Source organism: Pteropus medius, unplaced genomic scaffold (assembly GCF_902729225.1).
Source record: "Pteropus medius unplaced genomic scaffold, Ma_sr-lr_union100, whole genome shotgun sequence".
Classification (NCBI taxonomy): Eukaryota; Metazoa; Chordata; class Mammalia; order Chiroptera; family Pteropodidae; genus Pteropus; species Pteropus medius.
Window position 1 is genome coordinate 1,617,652 of NW_024345872.1, and position 23,456 is coordinate 1,641,107.

The window sequence follows — 23,456 nt, forward strand, 5'->3', positions numbered from 1 at the left end:
AGAAGAATAGTGGCTTGGTGAAAAATATCTAGACAGAAGCAATATTGTGAAATGAATACTTTGTTATCTTGAAGGTAGAAGTACCCTTAAAGAAAATGTACTCATCTAAAAACTGAGGCCCGGATAAGAGATGTGATTAGCCCCATATCACATAGCTAATGGAGAACGGAGTGAAGACTAGAACTCTGGTCTCTGAATTTCAGTCTAAGTCTCTTTCCATATGCTGAATATTGGATAGCAACAGATTCATCAGTGTGCAATACTGGAAAACTATGCCAAAGTTTTTGATCGAAATGGCTAAACCCCACCTCTATTACTGCTCAGAGCCAAGAGCCTCTCATCAACAATAAAATTCTGAAAAGGATAACTTATTGAATAAATACAGGCTACACTCAGTATTTTTCTTTCCAGAAGGATGTTTGGTCACCTGCATCATAAGCCTTCTTTTAAAGTACAAAATCTACCACTATAAGGCATCTTGAAGTTACATCACATATGGCAAGGTAGTTTGCAAATTGTCTCTTTTCATAGATCCTAGCCTGACTTCCCATCTATGCTCTTTTCCACTTCATGCTCAAGCCAATCCTCTCAAGTGGTTTCCAGGAATCAAATCTATGGAAGGTGGGGAGAGGGGAACTTTTGGTAATAAAAACATCACCTCTCCAGCCTTAATTTTCTGTCAAGGGAATGTTAATGATAAATGTCCTCCTCCTGGGGCATAATTTATAGCCACATGGCCTTTTCTATTGAGCCCAACCTTGACTGACAGGGTCGTAACACTAGGAGGAGAGAAGAGAAGTTGACTCTGGGATAGCTGGAGGCCCAGGCGTATAATTAAGATCAGATGTGATGGGAGGGGGCAGAGATGATGGGGGCGGGGGAGACGACAGAAAAACCAGCTACACAGGCACAGTAAAGACCTTGCAAAATGGACTCAACATTTCCAAGGTTAAATCCAACTTGTCTTCTTATGTTTCCTGCAATTGCCTTTGTGCTTGCAGCATCCAGTTATTTACTATAGCAATATGGAAGGAGCAAGTCTTTCCTAGAATACTTAGAAATGGTTCAAGCATCCTTTGTACTCTCATTTTCCTATTCCACCATCTTATGGTTTAAAACATTTCTTAAAACTCCTGTCTAGCTTCCAAGGCTATGAATAATCTTGGGATCGGCTTAAACCTCTTTTTCTGTTATTCTGGGACCTAAAATTTCTGGTTCAAGTAGTTGGTAATAGAAAGATATAGACAGAAACACAAAATAAATTCATCCAATTGAAAATTGGCCTAACGAAGCTAACACAAATACTAAAGGCCATACTTATCCCGTAGGCATTTATTTTGTGGCAATAGTGGATCTTTGACTACACAGATCCTGGATATGGCCAAAACAAACTGGAGATGCCAATAAGTGTAGCATAAAAATGGATGGTGTGAGGACCAGCTGTACCCCTGTATAAGATGCCAAAAATCTGGAAGTCTATTATTAAAGCTCTGCATCTCTAACAGAAGCACCCTGCTCTCTGTGCTTTACAGAAATGAACATAAAGCTAGACCATGCATCAACTGAGCCACCAAATAAACTAGAATTTTGGATCCTAGTTTTTATGCATCCATGGCCTTTAAAGCACAAAGATCAATGTGTGGCTTGATTATAAAAATTAACAGTTGGATAATTTTGTCAACACACAGCAACCTCACCTGAGAGTGAACTAATATGCATCATCATTCAACTTTTCATCATGTTTTCTCGGACCTCCTAGAAATACATTACGGATCATGTGAGTAGCCAGGACCCTACCAATTACTCATTTTTCCATTAGCAACTTCTTACTGAGGTGAGGAATAAATTGGGACCCCTTCCTACCAATGATAGTTAGCTTCCCTGCCCATATAAATCATAAATATCTCAGAGGCAAGAGATCAGGAAACTAGTCTTCTTTACCAGCAAAACATAAGCCCTAGAATGAGCAAGAGCTCCAAAAGCACATCCAAACAAAGTAAAAACAGAAAGAGATGAGAGCCATATCTGCAGATTGCTTGTCAATCAGCATAAGCCAATCAGTCAAATGGTACACACTAGGAAAGAAGCAACAATAAATTTGGTATATTCAACTTGGCTGTTTTAATTAATCATTATTTAAACAAAAGGGAAGAAAATCATTTGATATGGTCTATTTGGGATCCAGTTAGAGCAAGACTGAAACCAAGTGACGGCCTCGATCTCGTGTTAAAACATTCCATAACACATAGTCTTGACCATATTTTGTTCTTTCTGCCTGGTGCCACATTTAGCGAAAGACAGACATGAAATCTCAACCAAGCAAGTCCAAACCATTGCAACACATGTGCCTTCTGCCTGCATAGAAGATGATCATATTCCCAAGTAGTAAGAATAGCCACTAGTAATCAAAGTGACTGGCAGGTGTTAACATTAGAGATATCATCACTAGAACTGGGAAATGGACTTTCAGTATACTCAGCATCTATTTTGTAATTAGTAGATTTGTCCCTACACCTCCAAATTTTGTGATTTAGTTTCCTTGCTGAAACCTCACACCAATGTTTGATTTGTGGGTTACCTCATGCATACTAGTACTACTGAAGTTAGGGTAGTTAGTTCCTAATCATGCAAATCATTCAGCATCTTCTGTAAACTGGATTTCCTAGTGTGCTCTGCATTTTATTCTGAATATATATATATATAGTGTTTGTGGTTAAATAAGATTGGGAAATCCTGGTACTAAATTAAATGGGTTTCCTTTCTGCAGGACTTTTCAGAATATTTAATGTACCAATGAGCACTATGAATCTCTAAGAAATAAAATCATATAATTTGCAGCATTTAACAACCTTATTTGACCACAGAACCCTTTTATGAAGAGCTTCTGGAGGCAGAGAAATTAGAATATACTTTGGAAAATAGTGCTTTAAAAGTCTTCCCTTAATGATTTTCAAGTAAGTGAGGATAATGTCTGGGGCATTGAAAGCAGAGGTGCTCTCAGAACATCTACTTGTGCCATGTTAGAATCTCTTTATATCAGTTCATTCTATCAATAAACATTTACAGAGCATCCACAATGTATTAGGAGCTAAGGATTCTTTTAAAAGGTTAAGAATGTTTTAACTCTGTAGAAGAGACAGAGTTTTCAGAGACAACATAACATTTGATCCAGGCCTTAAAAGATAACTCTCAGGGGTAGAGTAAGTAGGCAGAGGGAGACATTTTAAAGAGAAGAAACAGCATCTACAGAGGTGTTGATGCCTGACAAGGCATTGTTCTGCTCCCTTGAGCACTGCTCCCTGACATTTTTGTACACACACCATATCATACATTGGCATTTCATAATGCGTTCCCCCAAAGAAATGGAAGCTGATGCCTGAAGGAGTTGGATAGAGCTTGCTTACCAAGGAGATGAATTTATCTCTTTATTTATTATTAGGAGCAATGACAGAATGCCAAGGTATGGTATAGCTCCACAAAATGTTAGAATTTCAAGCTAAGAATGATGGAGGTAAAGTAGAGGGAAGAGAGCTAACATTTATTAATATATATGTAAATTGTCTGGCAATTTAAATATCTTATCTCATTTAATGATAAATTTTATACACACACACACACACATATTTACATCAAGTATTTTAATTTACAGAGTATTTTTATATCCATTATTTCATTTGATCCTCATGAGAATTCTGTGAGCATGGGCCAGGCAGATGTGATCAGATCTTTGTACAGAGAAGTGTGGGGCTCAAGATAGGTAAATGATTAGCCCAAGGTCACACACTAAGTGGCAATATCAAGAACAGAAATCAGGTCTTCTGAATCCTAGTCTTATGTCTTTAATTTATATTTGTCTTACATTATCTCAACAGGCTGAAGGTATAGGGAAGCAGACTTATTCCAAATATAAGAAAAATCTTTCTATAATAGCTGTTGAATGGTGGAATAGGCTGTCTTATAAAATGTAGAGGATATCCTTGCCTTAGGTAGAATATTAAATGTAATGGCTTCTAAGGTCTCTCTCAACTCTAAGATCCAATGATCTAAAATTCCTAGGTCCTATTTCTCTGAGATGAGATTTCCAGTGAGTAAGCCCGTTCCTCGGCAACTCTGTTTATTATATACTCGGTACTCAGAAAAGAGATATATTCTTAGAGAGATGCTTAAGAGTTGGAACTTTTCCCATCATCTCAGGTAAATCCATTTATTTGGTATGAGAAACACAAATAACATACAATCAATACCTTAGCGTGTCTCTCAGATCACAAAATGATGGGGAACAGATAGAAGCCTCAAATTCATCAAATTGCCAAATATATGAGTTTTAGTTTTCCAAGAAATTTAAAATCTTATAGCACACAGTATATATCAGAAATTATAGGAAAAGACACATTTGAACACTCATCTGTCATTTTGATGTATAGCAAACCTGCGTTTTTGGAATCAATGTCATTGTTCAAACATCAAAGGTATTTTAAGAGGTAGAAAGTATGGACTGTTAATAATCCACACTTGTCTTCTCTGACGGGGACCAAGATTCTCTTTAGAGCCAAAAGAACCAGCCACTGTTCTAATTCACTTGGAACATTTTTTTTGTTGTATATTTACAGCTCCCTATGCTCAAGAGAATGGTGCATCTGTTTGATGGAGACGCCTGGCTGCATTCTTTCCCAGATATTAATATAGGTGGCACTTTAGTAGCATAACCAATGACATGAAGAACTTGATTTGGAGGAGGACAGATGGCAATATCTTTCTTGGGATAATTTTAGGATCCTGAAATAGTCCCTTTCTCACACAAACCATCATCAGAAGCAAATTAAGATAGCTATGTCAAATGGAAAAGGAAGAGAGAAAAAATGTAGTCTGGTGTGAAGCAAAGACAACAAACTAGAGACTTCAGTACTTCCCCCAGATTCAACTCTCTTCATAGAATATGATGGTCACTTCAACCTCCTTTCAATAGAACAAATGCTGAATACCAATGTGAGGGTATCTAAGGAGAAATGAGTGGGGGAAATCTCATTTACAGTCACATGCATTGAAGAAGCAAGGCTGCATCATGTAATAGCTAAATTAATTCATATACATAAGTATGTACAGGACCTAGGTTCTAATACATTTTTTTCTTAGCAAATAAGGAAGCTGAGGCTAAGTGACCATTTACTTGGTAAGTCAGAAGCAGACTGAATTTCAAAGCCATTGATTTGTCTGCTGAAAAGACCTTTCTTCCAAATGAGGCATAAAATATTAGATAGAGATCATGAGAGTTGGAAGAAGAGTCCCCCAACCAGAAATGATGCCAGATTTAAAACTAAGGATTTAGAACAAATGAGAAGAGTACTTTGAAAAAAATACCTACCTGTTTTCCATCCAGAGTATATAGTTTTTTGACAACCCCGGTCTCTAGTTTGATGGCTTCGGTGATATCAGTGAGGACTTGCTCAAAAGAGTGGGCCGTCTTCTTGTTCAGAAGCACACGCACAGCTTTCCGAGGCTTCACCCCACTACGGATGATGGTCACCAGCTTGGGGCGCACAAAGTCCTTGTTCTCTCTGGCCTGGGCACTGTTGCTGCTAGCCAGGGACTGGGGAGCTTTCATATTGGCAGATGTCTTCACATTGACAGACCAGTTGGGATTGACATTCTTGGTGTACTCTACTTTTTTAAAGAAGTTGTCTGAGGAACAAACATAGCTTTCCCCTAAGGGAAAAAATAAGTGGTGGTTAGTTTAACAGTAGATATATGAACTATTCTAGTTAAACTAATACACACTGACCTTGGAGTAGGACTTTTGAAGAAATAATGATAATAACCAACCTTAGGTATAATTCTTAACTGGGCTTTCTAACAACTTGGCTCATTAAAATTCAAGAGTAAGTAATCAGAAAAAAAAATTCTTTATTGCAATGGCACACCTAAGTTGAAAAATCCTAAAGGCGGTCAAATATATGGTGACAGAAGGAGATTTGACTTTGAGTGGCAAACTCACAATACAATATATAGATGAGGTATTACTGAATTGTACAACTGAAACCTATATAATCTTATTACCTAATGTCACCCCAATAAATTTAATTTTAAAAATCCTGTAAAGCTAAGGAACCTAAGTATAGGTTCAGGATCCTAACACACCTAAGTATAACTTAACAAGTAGGGTTCTCAAGTTCAACATTATTTTATTGGAATCGAAATGTTTATTCTAATTTCTAGGATGTTAACATCTAGGGGCATTACTAGAGTGTTCCTAATATGTCTCTCTTAATGTTTCTGTCTTATTTTTGGATTCATAGTCCTAATCCATTGGTATATTATAAACGAAGGAGAACTTTCAGTTAATACACTTTTATTCCAAGTTAAAGTGACCCATGTAATCCTGTATATTGGGGATATAGCACATCCTTGTCAAGAAACCAGATTGTCCTTCGCAGAGTTTATGGCTAAGCAGTGAAATATTGAAATGGGAAATGTGTGTGTGTGTGTGTGGTGAATATATATGTGTTTAATTGTGTCCTCTACTGCTCACTGCCACACCCAAGTGGAGAAACTGTGAATAACACCCTGTACACACACACACACACACACACACACACACACACACACACACACACACACACACACACACACATGCACACACCCCATTCCTGTATCTGCAAGTCTTAGCTCTTGGTTGGGAAATACTCTCCCCTGTTTCTCCCAGACACCCCTCATCTTTCCATCTTCCCAAATGCTTCACTGTGTATTCAGGGCTGTCTTCACCTGTGCTCATCCTTGGCTGTTACAAAAATGAAGTAGAGACGTGAGAGTATATTATACAACTTGATTTATGGATTGGAGAGATCGAGTTTAATTTTCACATGTACCTTGGGCTAGAGGAAATGACTAATACAGCAGAAGAAATGCAGGGGCTAGAGACAAAAGAAGGAGATTAGACACCTGGGACTGGAAGCTGGAGAATAGAGAAAGAGAGGTAGATTCAGCCTGGGAGAAAGAATTCGGAAAAGGTTGAATTTGTTGAGTAAAACACATTTGTCCCAAGGTATACAGAAGTTCAGCCAGAAGTCTAACTGCAGAAAACCAATATGATTTAATCAAGCTTAACTTATCAGTAATAGCTATAAATAAATAAATAAACAAACAAACAAACAAACAATCAGGTGCAAAAAAAAGTATTAACATAATTGTAGTCTGATGGCTCTTCTTCCTTTGGTCTTAGCAGGAGAAGCATTTAGAGACATTCAGAAACACTGGGCTTATTTCACTCCATTTACAAATATTGATTGTTTTGCCCTAGCACCAAATCCTTTAATTTCTCAGTGCTGAGAGAAGACTCAGTCAGAATCTCTAGGGCAACTTGAGGATGTGTGTGTGTGTGTGTGTGTGTGTGTGTGTGTGTGTGTGTTTGTGGAGCTGGTGGTAAATGGCTTTCAACATATGCAAAGTGGCTTCCAACATAGTTCTGAGATCCACAAGCTGCTAGTGTTCTCTATTGCTTTGTATGTAAGCATATGCACCCTGGTGTACACACATGGGTGCGCACGTGCACGCATACATACAGAGGATGGGGTGGTCAAAGACCTCAGTCAAAAGAAACCCTAATTTCTCTGGCTTCCTTGTTGGCTACTCCAAACCAACCCAAGTGATTACAGTCTAAGGTTTTTAATTTGTGACTTAAAAGGATGAAGAGAGAATCTTTCATTTCCCCCATATATTTACAGCCAATATCCCCACACTCTAGAAATGGCCTATTGCCTTAGCACTCCACCAGATTCATAGACACCTTTCAAGAGGTCACTGCCTTTAAATCAGATGTTTTCTACAATTTGTCATATACTTTAAAACTTTGTTAGACAACTGGTGGTGTGTAAATGTGTAAGGCTATATATTTATGATTTCATTCATCAATAGTCTCCTCTGGACCTTTTTTTTTTTTCTCCCATCTCTTAAACCTCTTAAGCCTCTGAACTATGAGTGTGAATAACCACCTCAGATGCAAATGAACATGATGACAGAGAGCAATAGTATCATATGGCACCCAAGAACTTTCCAGAAGACCCAGCCCTCAGCAAAATCTATGTTAAGCACCTTCCAAACGTATATTTCAGTCTCTCCATTATCTCCTTTTGTACCCAACCTAGAGTAATGGAAAAAGAGAACAGCTGATGTGATGTCAGTTTGAATGGGGTCCTCAGTACTTCCTACTTGTATGCCATTGGACAATTTACTTAATCTCCCTTGGCTTCAGTTACTTGTCTGCAAAGTAAGGATGATAATAACAATCTCTACCTCAGAAGGTTGTTGTGAGGCACAAATCGGATGATGGATATAAAGTGCTGAGCCTAGAGCCTGGTACCTAGTAAGCACTTGATAAATTCTAGCTATTATTATTATTAAGGCCTTAATCTGAAGAGAACAGGAAGGAAAGAGCGAAGAAGGAAAGAAGGAAGAAAAGTTTGCAAGGAAGGAAGTGAAAAGAAGAGGCATAGAAACTGAAGGAAAGAAAAGAGATAGAAGCAAGGGTACCCATCTCGGAATTGAGTTATAATCATCATATAACATGAGCACTGCCCGGGTCTTAGGCCTCAAAGATAAGATTTCCTGCTGGTTGAAAGGAGGCCTCCAGTTGCTGCAAATGCCAAATATAGGAGCTTTATGGCTAACAACCAGCAAAGCCATTTGCTGCCACTGCTGATGCACACCGAAGGCAAGAATTTTTTAAGCTTATTTTTAGAGCAGTTTTAGGTTCACAACAAAATTAATGATAAGGTACAGAGATTTCCCATATGCCCCTTGGCCCCGCACATGCATAGCCTCCCCCCATTATCAGCAGCCTCCACCAGAGAACGGATTATTTATGGCCATTAAAAGCAGTGACTCAGGGAGTCAGACCTGAATCCAAATACCAACCAGGTATTTACAAGTTGTGTGACCTCAGGCAAATCACTTAATCTCTGAGTCTCCACTTTTTCATCTATAAATTCAAGGTATTGCACTAGTGACATCTGAGACTCTTCCCGTCCTAAAGATTTATAAGAAGGAATTTTCTTCTTTTTTCTATCTCAAATATGCTTTAGGAGACAAAGCTGTTATGGTAATTAAATGTTAAAGAAATAGGTGCCCACCATCAATGACTCTCTACTTCTACTACTAGAAAGACATCAAATGTGCTATTTCTCTAGATCGAAGTTTCCTTGTTTTGATTTTTGCATATGTCAGCAATATCTGCTGCCAGAGCTTGGTGCTTCCTGCACATTCAGCAGCCTGACACTTGGAAACTGGGTGAGGTGTGTTTCACCTTCATACAGCTGGGTTCCCATCCAGCTACAGTTTCCAAGGGCCATTTCCCACCTGTTGGGAGCCTAGAGGGAAAGCTAGCTTCAAAGAGCCAAACAAGGTGACAATTTGTTGGAACTGACAAAGTGCTTCAGGGTGAGTAGGTAAGGAAATGAAGTCATGGAAGCACAGCTGAAAGGGCAAGAAGGGAACAAGTTGTGGGCTCAAGGTGATCTAATGTCTATATCTCTTTACTTTCAGTAGGGTACCATTTTTAAAAATATTAAACATTTATATTCTCTCAGTGAAAAAGCACTCCATCCTGAGATTTCTCCTTTTTCAAGGAGGTTCATCACTCATGAAGAAGTATATTAAATGGTACTTTATTGTATTTTCATACCTATTAAAGATGCATATCTCCCAAGTATCCTAAAATCCCCCTCTTTGGCAACATGCTTGCTTTAAGTAACCAGAGGATACATTAATGAGAAGGTGATTTCATCTCATTGGATGGAACAAGCTATGACAAAGGAAACGGATGTAGTTAGTGTCACTACACAGCTCAGATTTTCTAACAAAGCTGTCCCACTTGTAAATATTCTGTCCCATGGTCTGCATAATATTGCTCAAAATGAATACCCCAAAGATTGATCTGGGCATTCACATTAAAGAAAGTGGGGAAAAGATTTGGACAGAATATGAGGAGAAAGAGAAATATTCAACAATCAAAGAATAAGCGAGGCAAAAGGAAAAGTCACTCCTGGATTTCATCATTGACCCACTAGAAATATAGGGAATAAGGGCCACGTTCTATATGGCTCTGATAAGACCCTTGGTGTAACCAAGGAGCTGTGGAAAAGCTGACATCAATGACTTGACTTTAGTCCAAAATTCTCCCTTTGTTATTTTCAGTTTCTAGCAGCAGTATCTAGCAGCAGTATCTAACCTCAGACAGTAAGTAGACTGGTAACGTTAGACAAAGCAGTGCCACGAAGCCAGAGTGATTATTAAATGATTATTTTTTTTATTTCATTTCACTTTAGGCTATATGTTTAATAATGTGGCCATTTGAAAACATAGTATGTTCTGTGCTCCATTATTCCTTAAAGATCTACAAAGCAAAAAACAAAAAAACAAAAACAAGAATTTCTGCATTCCTAGGAACTCCCACCACTGTAGTTAGCTGAAGGGTACCATCAAGATTACCTAACCCAGTACTTCCCAAGTCTAAGTGCTCATAAGAATCGCCTGGAGAGATTTGTAAGAGATTCTGGAGCCCTAGCCCTGGGAGTTCTAATTCAAAAGATCTGGGGCGTAGCCCAGGAATTTATATTTTTCTAAAGCTCTGCAAGATTCCTAAAGGCAGCCAGGCTTGGGAAGTACTGGCCATTCCAACCCCTCACTAGCATCATCATTATTACTATTATTATTGTTACATCATTAATAATAATGGTATCTTGTAGCTGTAGGTTTACCTTGTCAATGTATTACAATATCTATTATCTAATTTTATTCTTACAACCACCCTAATAAAGAAAGCAGGTATTACAAGTCTCATTTTATAGATAAGAATACTACATTAGATACACAAAATGCAGTCTATACATACAATAGAATTTTATTCTTCAATAAAAAGGAATAAAGTGTTCCTACATGGTACAATATGGATAAACCTTGAAAATATTTTTTATAAGTGAAAAAAGCCAGACACGAAAAAGTACATAGTGTATGATTCAATTTATATAAAATGTGCAGAATAGGAAAATCTGTAGATACATAAAGTAGATTAATTGTTGCTTAGGGCTAGAAAGGATAAGGAAAATGGACAGTGGCAGCTAATCAGTACAGGGTTTCTTTTTAGGATGATGAAAATGGTCTAAAACTAGATTATGGTGATGGTCGCACTACTTGGTAAATTTTCTAAAAATCATCGAATTGTACACTGAAATGGGTGAATTTTATGGCATGCAAATTATACCTTAGCAAAGTTGTCTTTTAAAAAGAGTTGTTTTTAAAAGAGAGAAATTAGTCACCATGATAAGGACAAACCTATGGTCATCTAACTAACCAGCTATAAACTAGGATTACTCAAGCAGTAAATGCTACCCTTTATTAAGTGATACTGTGTGTCAGGCAGAATACTAAAAACACTTAATATTCATTGTCTTATTTAATTCTCAAAGCAGTTATTCCCACTTTACAGATGAAAAACTGAGGCTTAGGAAGTCAAAATGACACATTTTCCTCAAGGGCACATAAGTTAGCCAGTGGCTGATCTTAGATTTGAACAAAATATGATTCCAAAGACTTCTTTTCTTTTCTCATTATACTATTTTGCCCCTAAGACTAGAACCCAATGCCCCTGATTCTTTACCCAGGGATTTCTCCAAACATTTTCAAGTCTCATGGGAAACAATGTGTATGAATTTTTTAATATTTCATTCAACTTCTTCCAAAAGTGAAAAAAGTCTAAGGACTTTCATCTTCCATTCCTAGATGAGCAGTTCCAAAGGACAAAATAGGAAAGAAAAAGATCCTCTTTCCTTATCTTCTTCATCCCAATGCCTTTTCTCATCTAGCTCTATGGTAGTGGGAAGACTGGTTACATTTCTCAAACACTATCCCAGACATACTCCAGAACTTCCTTGACTAAATGATAGTACTCCGGAATGGGGGGGAAACATTGAGGGCCACTACAGCTTGTGGTTGTAGATGACATATAAATAAATGCAACTGAACCATATTCATACATAGTCCAGGAATTCACCAGGAAACATTACCGCAGCACCCTGGGGTAGTAGATGAGAGGAGTCTAATCTAGAAGGACTCAAAAAGATCAAAAGAAAAGGAAGCTACAGTCTTCAAAATTACATTTATTACCTATATTGAACTAAGATTCTCACAACACACACACAAATCCAGGGAGGAAAATCAACATCAAGAGTTTGTCCTTGAACAAAACATATCAAAAATATATTTTGGGGGGAAAAAAAATCTGTGCATGACAACTTGCTTATATCTGACACAAGAACATTCTAATCTTTACTCTGAATACAATGTCACTTGGTTCAGAAGTCTGCCGTAATGTTTATCATGGTCTTTAGAGGATCGCAGCTAGCGGAATTGAGGACATAGTGGATGATTCAGGGCGCTTTGTTTATGAAAATTATTACAAGAAAATTATTACAAGAAAACCCCTCGAAGTCGACTAAGATGTATATTTTACAGTGACAAAAGACATCCTATTGATTACTCTATTGGACAGCTCCCTCTACCTAGCTTCAAGCCCTTCAAGATTGCCATGACTCTATTTAAAGATATACGTTAGGATGGCCAATCTTTCAATGTTAAGGAAAAGCCTAGGATTAACCTCAGCCTAGCCATCCAGCATATGATCAAATAACCCAAGTCTCCTCAGCATTGTTTTTCAAGGTCAGCTATGTAGGCAAACCTCAGACTTGAACCCTGAGACCCAGATCCTATAGCCATATGGTCAGCATCACATGACCTGACTTGGGAAACAACAGCTACTTGTGAGAATGCGGTCTTGTACAAGAGAAGCTCTCCTGCTCCTTTGTCTAGTACCACAAGAAACCTAAAAGCAGTGAAGTGGAGGTGGGGCACTCCCACACCAAGTCATTGAATGTGCTGTTTTTCCTTCTTTGTCAGCTGTTTCATAATTTGGTTTCCCTAGACATCTGTCTGCTCTAAAATCACCTTTGCTCAAGGAATAGAAGAAGTGAGGAGGGAGCATTAGGGAGTGGGGGAAAGGTTGCAGAGGGGCATTTTCATTATCAGCACTCCTTGAGGCTGTCCTTTAAAGCACTGTGTCAAGTTAAACTGCTCATGTATGTTATACCAATTTAAAAGTGAGTGTAGGGAGGCATCCTCAATGTAATTGATTTGATAGAGTAAAATATATGAACACATCCCAAGATCTATTTTCTAAATGAACACAAAAAAAAGACTTCATGGCTTAGCAAGAGTTTGTAAGACCTGGGATCTTCCTTATTTTCAAGTGGGTATACAAGTTGTCAGGATTTTCAGCAATCTAGTCATAAAATTCAATTGCAAAACCAAAATGTAGAGAGGATTTAAAGGGAATAGGTACAGTGAGTCAGCTCCTATTCTAATAGTAATAGTCTTTATTAAAATACCAGACATACCTACAGCTTTAGAGACACGCCCTGAAGTGGGCTTTTTAGAAGCAACAGCTGAGCAGTGACCACTTACCTAAAAGTTTAATCCTTTGTGAATATATCCAGGAAGTCCTGCCTTAAGGGTGCATATTTCTATGAGTTGAAATTCACAAATAGTCTCTTAGTAGTTCAAAGGATATTTGGGTGTATTTTCTATTAACCCGACCAAATTTCTTTCCTCATTTAACACTTTAATGATTTCGTGCTCTGCTCCAATAGTGTTACTTAGAGTTACTTATGAACAAGATCTAGAGTAAATGACAATTTGGATTTTACTTTGTATACCCTGGTGGGTAAGCACAATGCATTATCACAACCATCTATATTTCAACCCCAGCAAAGTCTTAAGGCCATGAAGGGTAATGGCTAATGGCCCCTGTTGATGCTTATAGAATCAAAAGCCTAATCATCAACCTGGTGTTTTGAGAAATCTATTTCCTAATTTCTTTCAATGAAATCCAAGGAATGTAGCCATAACCAATGATGCCACCTCCCACCAAGGGCCACCACCCACTCCTTTAATTACCTTCCTCCAGTTCATCCATGCTTCCGATTTTTCTGGATCCATCAATGGTGTAAATGTAACGCACTCCCTGAGGCAGGTTGATGTTGTCAGACAGAGATCGAGTCAGGTCAGCCAGCAAGGCGTCAAAGCTGCGAAAACGGTCAGAGGACACAGCGTACACAATCCCCTTGAAGTAGCGGTCCCCATTGCGGTAGAAACGTACCTTCTTGGCTTTCTTCTCATTGCTCAGTGCCTGCAAGGTTCTGGTTCGGTAGAAGCTACAATGGGCGCTGTGAGTGGGGCTAGGCAACCCATTCATCCGTGAGCCTCTCATGTTCCTGGATGTCTTGTCTCTTTCATCAAAATGTCCAAAATCAAGTTCCATATTTTGGTGGAACCTCAGAGACCTGAGTGTCGGAGAAAAGGGTGGGGGCGAAAAGAGGCAAAGAAAAAGTGGTGGGGAGAAAAAAAAAAGCAAGAAAGGAATTTAAATATTAGCCAGATCCAGATCTGCAATCTGCTGCTTGTAAAAAGAACTCCTTGATAAAAGCCCGTGACCCATCTGCTGCTTGCCCCTGACCTGCAGGAATATTGATCTTAATAGAGAAGAAGGAGGGGCTAAGGGGGTGCTGGTGGTTGTGGGGGTTGGGGTGAGAGATAGAGAGGGAGGTACTTTTGGCACCGTTCCAAACAGAGGAGAGGAAGGGATTTTGAAATAGCTTAAAATCCTGGGACCTACTGACAGTGGCTCCTATCAAATTGTAACTTCAGGCTAAATACATTAAAACTGGCATCTGTTTCCTCACACATGCTCACATGACTAACAGTTGTAAATGAATCCATAGCCTGATAAAATTTGCCTTAAAGAGAACAGGAGTTACCCAATGTTAGCATCTGCAGCTTAGGAAGCAATCTTTGCATCTCAGTAAAATGAGTACTAAGGGGAATGTTTTAATTTTATTCAAAACCCTCTTTCCTATTCTAATGAATGCATACCCTCCCCCCAAAATAAAGTAGAATTCTCCTCTAAAGGGACAGCCTCTGGGGAATAGCCAATGTCTTTGTGCTATTCATCAAACCCTTTCCCCACAAAGCTGGTGCAGCTATCCAACATTCATAAGAAATAAGCTGGGAGAAAAAAGGGTTAGAAAAATCAGTTTTTTAACATGTTATTAGCTCTGCTGCCCTCTGGTACCATGTGATCACAAAATCCTTTTCTTTTCTTTTCTTTTCTTTTTTTTTTTTCATGTGCTTTATCTCCTTCCTACCAATGCAGCCCCACCTCTCAATGGAATAATTTAATTGTTGAAAGATTCCCAAGTGGATCCCTGAACAGCACATGAGATCTTTAGAAGCAAGCACACCTTTCATTGTTCTGGATTTCTACCCTGACTGAAGGGGCATTTTGCCCTTACAGCAGGCAATTGACCTCAAACTTGTCTAGTACCTAGGTGTTATAGCCTAGGAAAAAGATGGTCATCTGTTCAGATTTACTTCTACTGAATAAAAAAAGAATAAGAAAAAGAAAATCAAAACATTAAACCAAATACAGCAGAAGTCTCAAACACTAGCAAAGGTAGTGACAGATTAGGAACAGAACTATTAACATGCATCTCACAGATGGGAATAAAAGGACTCACAAAGCAAGCAAGGCTCAGCTGCTACACACTGCCACATTGAGATATCTGCGAGGGACCAGAAGGGCAAGAAATAAAGGAGGACTGGTGCCTAATAGGTTTGCCAGGCTCAGTCTCCCTTTTCTTCCAATGTCGCTATAACCTGTGCTGAGCTCAGCATTGTCTCTGTCAGATAACCTGCAGTGGTAAGAGACCTCATCTCCTCAAGACAAGCAGCATTTCCCCAGGCATGCCAGTAACGCTTGGCTTTGCTTTAGGAACAGGGGTGGTATTATTCTAAGTCAACATCACAGTGAAAACAAAGAAATATCAAACTCACTTTTCCAAAGGAAAATCCCAGGTAGAGGCTGGGTAAAAAAAAAAAAAAAAAATCCAAGAATAAGGCAGGGAAAAAAAGGAGAGAAAAAGAAAGATAGAGAGAGCACACACTTTGCCTTGTGCTTTTCCCGTTTGACATCTGTTACAATCTGCCTGAAAATCACTCAAAAGCCCCACTCACCGGTTTTCTGCTGGTTGGGTGGAGATGCTGAAAGAAAGAAAACCAATCTCTCTATGCCTTTGTTGTCTGAGCTCCAAGCAAGAAATTCCTGCCAGGGTGGATAGATGCCTTCTAGGTCCTAGTGCCTTGTCCAGCATCTCCTCTATACTGAGGTTTAGTGAATACCCCCAACCTCCTATGATTACTTACATGCTTTTTTTTCAATCCATAGGCTGCATTAACAGCTAGAAAGGTTTCATTTATAACCAACAGGAAATTGCATGGTAGCAAAAAGATTGCACAGGCAAGTTCAAAATGCTCTAATGAGCAATGTCCTAACCTTTTCTTTTAGGGAACTGGCAATTTCACTTGGCCAAAACCTGTGACTAATCTGCCTGGGGGCTACACTCAGACAAACCAGGCTCCTTAGAAATTGTAGCTCTCTTTCCTTCACCTTCTTGAGAGAGAACAATCAAATCTGTAAATTCTTTAAGGCGTTTTAGTTCATGCATCTAACAACTGGTTATTTTTAAAGTGAAGACGGTGGAATAGACTAAGAGGAAGTAGAAAACAGATAAGACAAGGGAAAAGAGTTCTAGAATTTCATGGAGGATGGAGTTGAAAAAGGACCCTTAGACCTTTTAGTTTTGTGTGTTACTTTGGTTAACAGGATCTGTGGCATTTTCGTTTGTGAGTTTGAGAGTTCAAATTCGATCCAGAGAATTTCTATGTGAAGTGAGTCTGATAGATACAAGATAAATATTAAAAGCTCTCTCTTCAAACTGCCTATTTGTTACTAATTGGCTTCTTTATATTAAATATGTTATAAATGACTAGGAAGCATCGAAATTTAGTTCATTAATCTAGCCAAACTATGATACAAAAAAAAAAAGAGAAAGATGAGAGATTAAAGTGAAATGGGCTATCATCTTCACAACTGAGGCTACATACATTAAAATGTAACAGTCTTGAACTATCATGGTTCCATTTCTACTTGGCTTCCAGGAAGCTCAGAGATAATAGCATGCTCAGTAATTATCTTATATCTGATTCCTAGTACAATTAACCCTGCTTTTTATATATAGCTATCGATGATTTACAATTAAGCACTTTCTGTACACGTGTTTTACTGTAAACTATCTCAAAGCTAGATAAAAAATATGATTTTCCTCCTCTAGAAGGTTCTGGCTCAGCAAAGCCTAAGCAATCTATGTTAGCTGGGTGATCAGCCTCAAGTGTGCAACCTGTGCAGTCAAGTCCTCCTAACGCCTGCGGCTGTTCTCCTGGTATCTAAATAAGTCCCTCGGGAGACTGTACATATGTCTCCTGTTCTCTTCCTTTTTTCTGCCTTACATTGTGGTCACCTCTGGAAAAAACAATTATTTAGGTCAAGGACAGAGAAATATCAAGGAATGAGAGCAGAGAAATATGGAAATTCCAATCAATGGTTTAAACTTCCTTGTCCAGCAAGGCCAATGTCTTAAAATCTTTTTCTTGAACATCATAAGCATTCTGTAAATATATAGCAATTTATTTTGCATTGGAACTCAAAATCATTTTATTTCCAGTGAGGATATAAAAACGAATGAAGAATTTGGAATAGATTTTAAAGAAAATTTCTTCCTGTATAGGCTTTGCAATACTACTGTGGAAGCTGCAAAATGTCTTTAGGAGGCAGTCTAGAATATATGACTTTGCTTTGCATACACCACAGAGCAGAGGGACGAACAAGATCGATGTTTCCCAGTGTGAGGTATGTGAATATTAATAGGTGTTCTTTAAAAACAGAAAAAAAGTTTCTGTGTTTAAAAATGTTTGAAAAGTGATAGGCTACAAAAAATTAGTTTCCTTTATCATAAAACTCTCAAGGCTTTTAATATGCTTAAAAAATGCACAGTCTCCAAGAAGACAATTTAGTATAAAGAGCTTCCTACTTTTTAAAAAAAAAAAAAAAGCTCAGAACCCTCTCTCCCACCCCAGAACATTTCATAGATTAATTTTCTGGAGAAAAAAAAAACTTATGCAAAAACTGGACTAGATCATCTCACAAACATGTTTCTTCTCAAAAAACTAAAAGCTACTCACCAAGACTTTTTCCTCTCATGACCTCAGCAGAGAAGGATCATGACAGAAGAGAAGTCTGAGACATGAATCTAAGGGGAAAGTGCATTTTTGTTTATGGAAGTCAATGTCAAAGATCAAGGGAGCATCATGATTGAGGGTTCAATGGAGTGTAGAGATCGAAGGAAAAGTACAACTCCATTGTGCGAAATGTAGCAGTAAGACCTTTTGAGTAGGTACTATGTGTCCAGAACCACAGGCAAGATGCAAAGTAGGAGATGTCAGTCACTGCTTCTGAGGGGCTTGAAAATTCATTTAGGAGACAAGAGTATGTATCTTGCAAAATCATGATGGACTTAGATCTTTCTTGATAGGCTGTGGTTTGGGTTAATCAATCGCAAAACTAGAATCGAAACAGATCCTTCCATCACACACACACGCACACACACACACACACACACACACACACACTCGTGAGTTTGCATTAACTATCAACACCAGAGAGTAGGATCTGGGGTAGAGTGGGGTATACAAACAAAAAGTGAGGTTGGAAATATAAAAAAATTGTTTATGGAAACCACTGAATTATAATGTATATGGGAATAAATCCAACAAATATGTATAAGATCTTTATTGAGAAAATTATACAATTATTGAAGAACATAACAGAAGTTGTGAATAAATATAGACCCAGACCATATTCATGAATGATAAGATGCAATATTGTACCAATCCTCTGAAAAGTAATCTACATATATAAAGAAATTCCAATTAAAAACCCAAAGGAGTGCTTCGTGACCAGTTCCCAGTAAAACAACAACAACAACAACAACAAAATCTGGGTATTGAGTCTCTAATGAGCTTCCCTGGTCACAATTCACGCTGGAGAAATCAGGCACATCTTGTGCAATTCCACTGGGAGAGGACTCTCAGAAGTTATTGACTAGATTCCCCCAGACTTCACCCTGTGTGCCATTTCTCTTTGCCAATTTTGTTTCGAATCCTTTTGCTGTAATAAACCACAGCTGTGATAACTACTAAAAAAAGAAAAAGCAGAAATTTTTGTTAAATTCACAAATATCAGTTGTGAAATATTTGTTATTGTGAGGATTAAATTAGTAAATACATGCAAAGTGCATAGAACAAACTCAGGCATATGGTATTATAAGTATTAACTTTTATTATCCCCCAAATATTCACATGTCAAATTCCCCAATTCTTTCAAGTCTTTGTCCAAATATCAACTTCTTAACAAGACCAACCTAAACCACCTTATTTAAAGTTACAATCTTCCCTCCCAATCCAGCACACCCAATTTCCCTTACCCTGTTCAATTTTTTTACAACACTTAGCATCTTCCAACATATTACATAATATACCTATTTATTACGTTTATTATATATCTTCCCAAAGTAGAATATAAACTTCACAAGGGCAGAAATATTCTAACAGATTTAATGAAATATAATTCACAATACAAATAGTAATTTTTTTTTCAATATTGTGTTTTCAATATTGTGTTCAGTGCCTAGAACAACGTCTAGCAAATAGTAAAGATAGGTATTTATTTAATTGGATAGAGTACGAAAATCATGGAATACTCAATAGAAGGTATTGGGACAATTAACTTTCACATGGAAAATATTAAATTTGATCTCCACCTCACATTACACATAAAAATAAACTCCAGATGTTTTAAAGACCTGACGATAAAGAACAGAACTTTAAAATTTTTAGAATAAAATCTAGGAGACTCTCTATAAATCCTTGTGGTGAAAAAGACTTTCTTAACCAAGATGCAATAAAGCAAATATCTTATAAGAAAATATGGCTAAATTTGATTACATGAAAATTCAAAGTCTTTGAAGGTAAAAGATAACATTAAAACATTAAAAAATAAGTAACAGAATGAGAAAAGATATTTGAATCTTATATACTGACAAAGGATTAATGTTGATATTGATGATTGATACAAATATGTACAAAGTTATATAAATAATAAAAAGGTAAAACTTTAATAAAAAACAATAGAGCACATAATATGTCCAGGATTTTCATAGAGGAAACCCAACTGGCTAATAAACATGTGAAAATATGCTCAACCTCACATGCCAACTCCCTCAAATCAAATCCAAGATAAAACAGAAATTACATATTTTATAAATGTTAGATTTTATTCTCCTTCTTCAGAAAAAAATGATTATTGTAGGTCCTTTGCCTTTCTATAAATTTTTTTATTATTGTATTGTTTTAATTAGGTTCGAATATACAGTACATTGGTTAGACATCTACATAGTAAGTAAAATGATCCCCCCAATTGCTTCCTACCTCCTCTGACCCTCCACCTAACCATTATATTAATGCTAATTGCATTCATTATGCCAGTGCTTCCGTCCCGAGACCATCCCTCAGTTACTAATTTGTACTTTAACACTTCACCCCATTCTCTATTACAGAACCCCCTCCCCTCTGTCCATCACCAAATTGTCCACTATATTTGTAAGTCTGTTTTTAATTAGTTTCTTTTTTTTTATTCCTTAACTTCTGCATAGAAATGAAATTATATAGTCTTTATATTTCTCTATCTGACTTAAATAACTTCTAGATTCATCATAGCAATATCTTTTTCCATTCCCTTCTTCTTCATATGTGAAAGTCTTGTTTTCTTATCTTTTAAGCCACTCCATCCATTGGCTGGAGCACTTAATTCTTTTCCATTTAAGGTACTTATTGATAGAAATGTACTTGTTACCATTCTTTATTCCTGTTTTTGATACGTGTTTTTTCTTCTTAAAGAAGTCCCTCCAACATTTCCTGTAATTCTGGCTTGCTGGTGATAAATTCCTTTAGTTTAATTTTGTCTGGGAAGCTCCATATCAGTCCATCAACTGATGGGGATTGCATTAACTATCAACTATTTTTTTAATATTTAATTAATTTCATTGGAGTAACTATGGTTAATACAATTATATAATTTTCAGGTATGCACTATAACTTGACATCTGTATATTCAATTGTGTGCTTAGCACCCAAAGTCCAGTTTCCTTCAGCTATTATATATTTGATCCACTTTACCCACTTCACCCTCGCACTGAACCATATATTTGACACCCTTTAGCCCGTCTTCCCCTCCCCTCCTCCCTCACATCACTAGTAACCACTAGTTTATATTCCATATCCATGAGTCTCCATTTGTTTGTCTTGCTTATTCATTGCTTTTAGGTTTATATCCAACATATAAGTGATATCATGTGATTTTCAGCTTTTTCTGTCTGGCTTATTTCACTTAGCATGATTATCTCAAAATCTATCCATGCTATCGCAAATGGCAGTATTTCATCTCTTTTAATGGCTGAGTAAATTCCACTGTATATATGTACCACAGGGTCTTTAGCCAATCATCTATCGTAGGGCACTTCGGTTGCTTCATCATCCTGGCCATTATGAATAGTGCTGCTATGTACACCGGTATGCAAATATCTTTTGGGATATGGATTTTTAAGTCTTTGGGGTAAATACCCAGTAGAGGGATTGCTGAGTCATATGGTAGATCAATTCTTAGTTTGTTTGTTTTTTTTTGTGGAACCTCCATACTCTTTTTCATAGTGGCTGTACCAATTTACAGTCCCACCAGGAGTGTACAAGGGTTCCTTTTCCTCCACATCCTCTCCAAACTTGTTATTTCTTGTCCTGTTGAATATAGCTTTTCTAACAGGTGTGAGATGGTATTTCATTGTGGTTTTGAGTTGTATTTCTACAATAGCTAGCAATGTTGAGCATCTTTTCATATATTTGTTGGTCATTTGTATGATCTTTAGGGAGAAGTGTCTGTTCAGGACCTCTGCCCAGTTTTTGATTGGATCATTTGTTTTTTTGTTGTAACTGAGTTGTATGAGTTCTTTGTATATTTTGGATATTAGGCCCTTATCGGAGGTGTTGCTTGCAAATATATTTTCCCATTCAGATAGTTCTCTCTTTACTCTGTTGATGGTTTCTTTTGCTGAGCAGGAGCTTTTTAGTCTGATGTAGTCCCATTCATTTATTTTTGCTTTTACTTCCCTTGCCTTTAAGACCAAATTCATAAAATCCTCTTTAAGCCCAAGGTCCTTCCATTTAGTTCTAATGTTTTCTTCTATGCATTTTATTGTTTCAGATCTTATATTCAGGTCTTTATTCCATTGTGAATTAATTTTGTTGTGTAGTGATAGACTGCAGTCTAGTTTCATTCTTTTGCAGATGGCTTTCCAATTTTCTTAGCACCATTTATTAAGGAGGCTTTCCTTTCTCCACTTTATGTTTTTAATTTTTTTCTTTTTTGTCAAAAATTATTTGCCCATATAAACATGGGTCTACTTCTGGACTCTAGATTCTGTTCCACTGGTCCATGTGTCTGTTTTGCTGTCAACACCATGCCGTTTTGATTACTGTCGCTTTGTAGTATAATTTGAAGTCGAGCAGAGTGATGCCTCCAGCCTCATTCTTTTTTCTCAGGATGGCTTTGGCAATTCAGGGTCTTTTGTGCTTCCATACAAATCTGATGATTTTTTGTTTTATTTCTTTAAAAAATGCCAATGGGATTTTGATGGGGATTGCATTAAATCTGTATAGTACTTTAGGTAATATGGTCATTTTAACTATCTTGATTCATCCAATCCAAGAACATGGAATATCTTTTCATTTCTTTGTATCTTCTCAATTTCTTTTAATAGGGTCTTATAGTTTTCCTTCACATGTTTCATTAAATTTATTCCAAGGTATTTTATTTTTTTTTGTTGCAATTGCAAAAGGAATTATTTTTTCAACTTCTTTTTCTGACACTACATTGTTAGAGTATAGAAATGCTATGGATTTTTGAACATTGATTTTGCATCCAGAAAATTTACTGTATTTCCTTACTGTTTGTTGTAGTGTTCTTGTGGAGTCTTTAGGGTTTTCTATACAGAGAATCATGTCATCCACAAATAGTGACAGTTTGACTTTTTCGTTTCCTATTTGGATGCCTTTTATATCTTTCTTTTGTCTAATTTCACTTGCTAAGACCTCCAATGTTATATTGAATAAGAGTGGTGATAGTGGACAGCCTTGCCTTGTTCCTTATCTTAGAGGGAAAGTTTTTAGTTTTTCACCATTAAGTATAATGTTGGCTGAGGATTTATCATACATGGCCTTTGTAATGTTAAGGTACTTTTCTTCTATACCAATTTTGTTGAGTGTTTTGATCATAAATGGATGCCGTATCTAGTTGAAGGCTTTTTCTGCATCTATTGATGTGATCATATGATTCTTATTTTTTAATTTATGTG

General features: G+C 37.2%; 1 protein-coding gene across 2 annotated transcripts in view; it reads right to left on the reverse strand.

Annotated features, from left to right (window-relative positions):
* Positions 1-16,144, reverse strand: part of DCX (doublecortin) — a 165,034-nt gene extending 148,890 nt beyond the window's left edge. Inside the window, exons 1-3 of one of the 2 annotated variants that reach the window (XM_039874766.1) lie at positions 16,114-16,144; positions 13,999-14,384; positions 5,363-5,703 (exon numbers count right to left, since the gene is read on the reverse strand). In XM_039874766.1, coding sequence (XP_039730700.1) covers positions 5,363-5,703; positions 13,999-14,362 — 705 coding nt within the window. In that variant the 5' untranslated portion in view covers positions 14,363-14,384; positions 16,114-16,144. The remainder of the gene's footprint in view (positions 1-5,362; positions 5,704-13,998; positions 14,385-16,113) is intronic. The other variant, XM_039874765.1, reaches the window with a different exon arrangement.
* Positions 16,145-23,456: the final 7,312 nt, after the last annotated feature.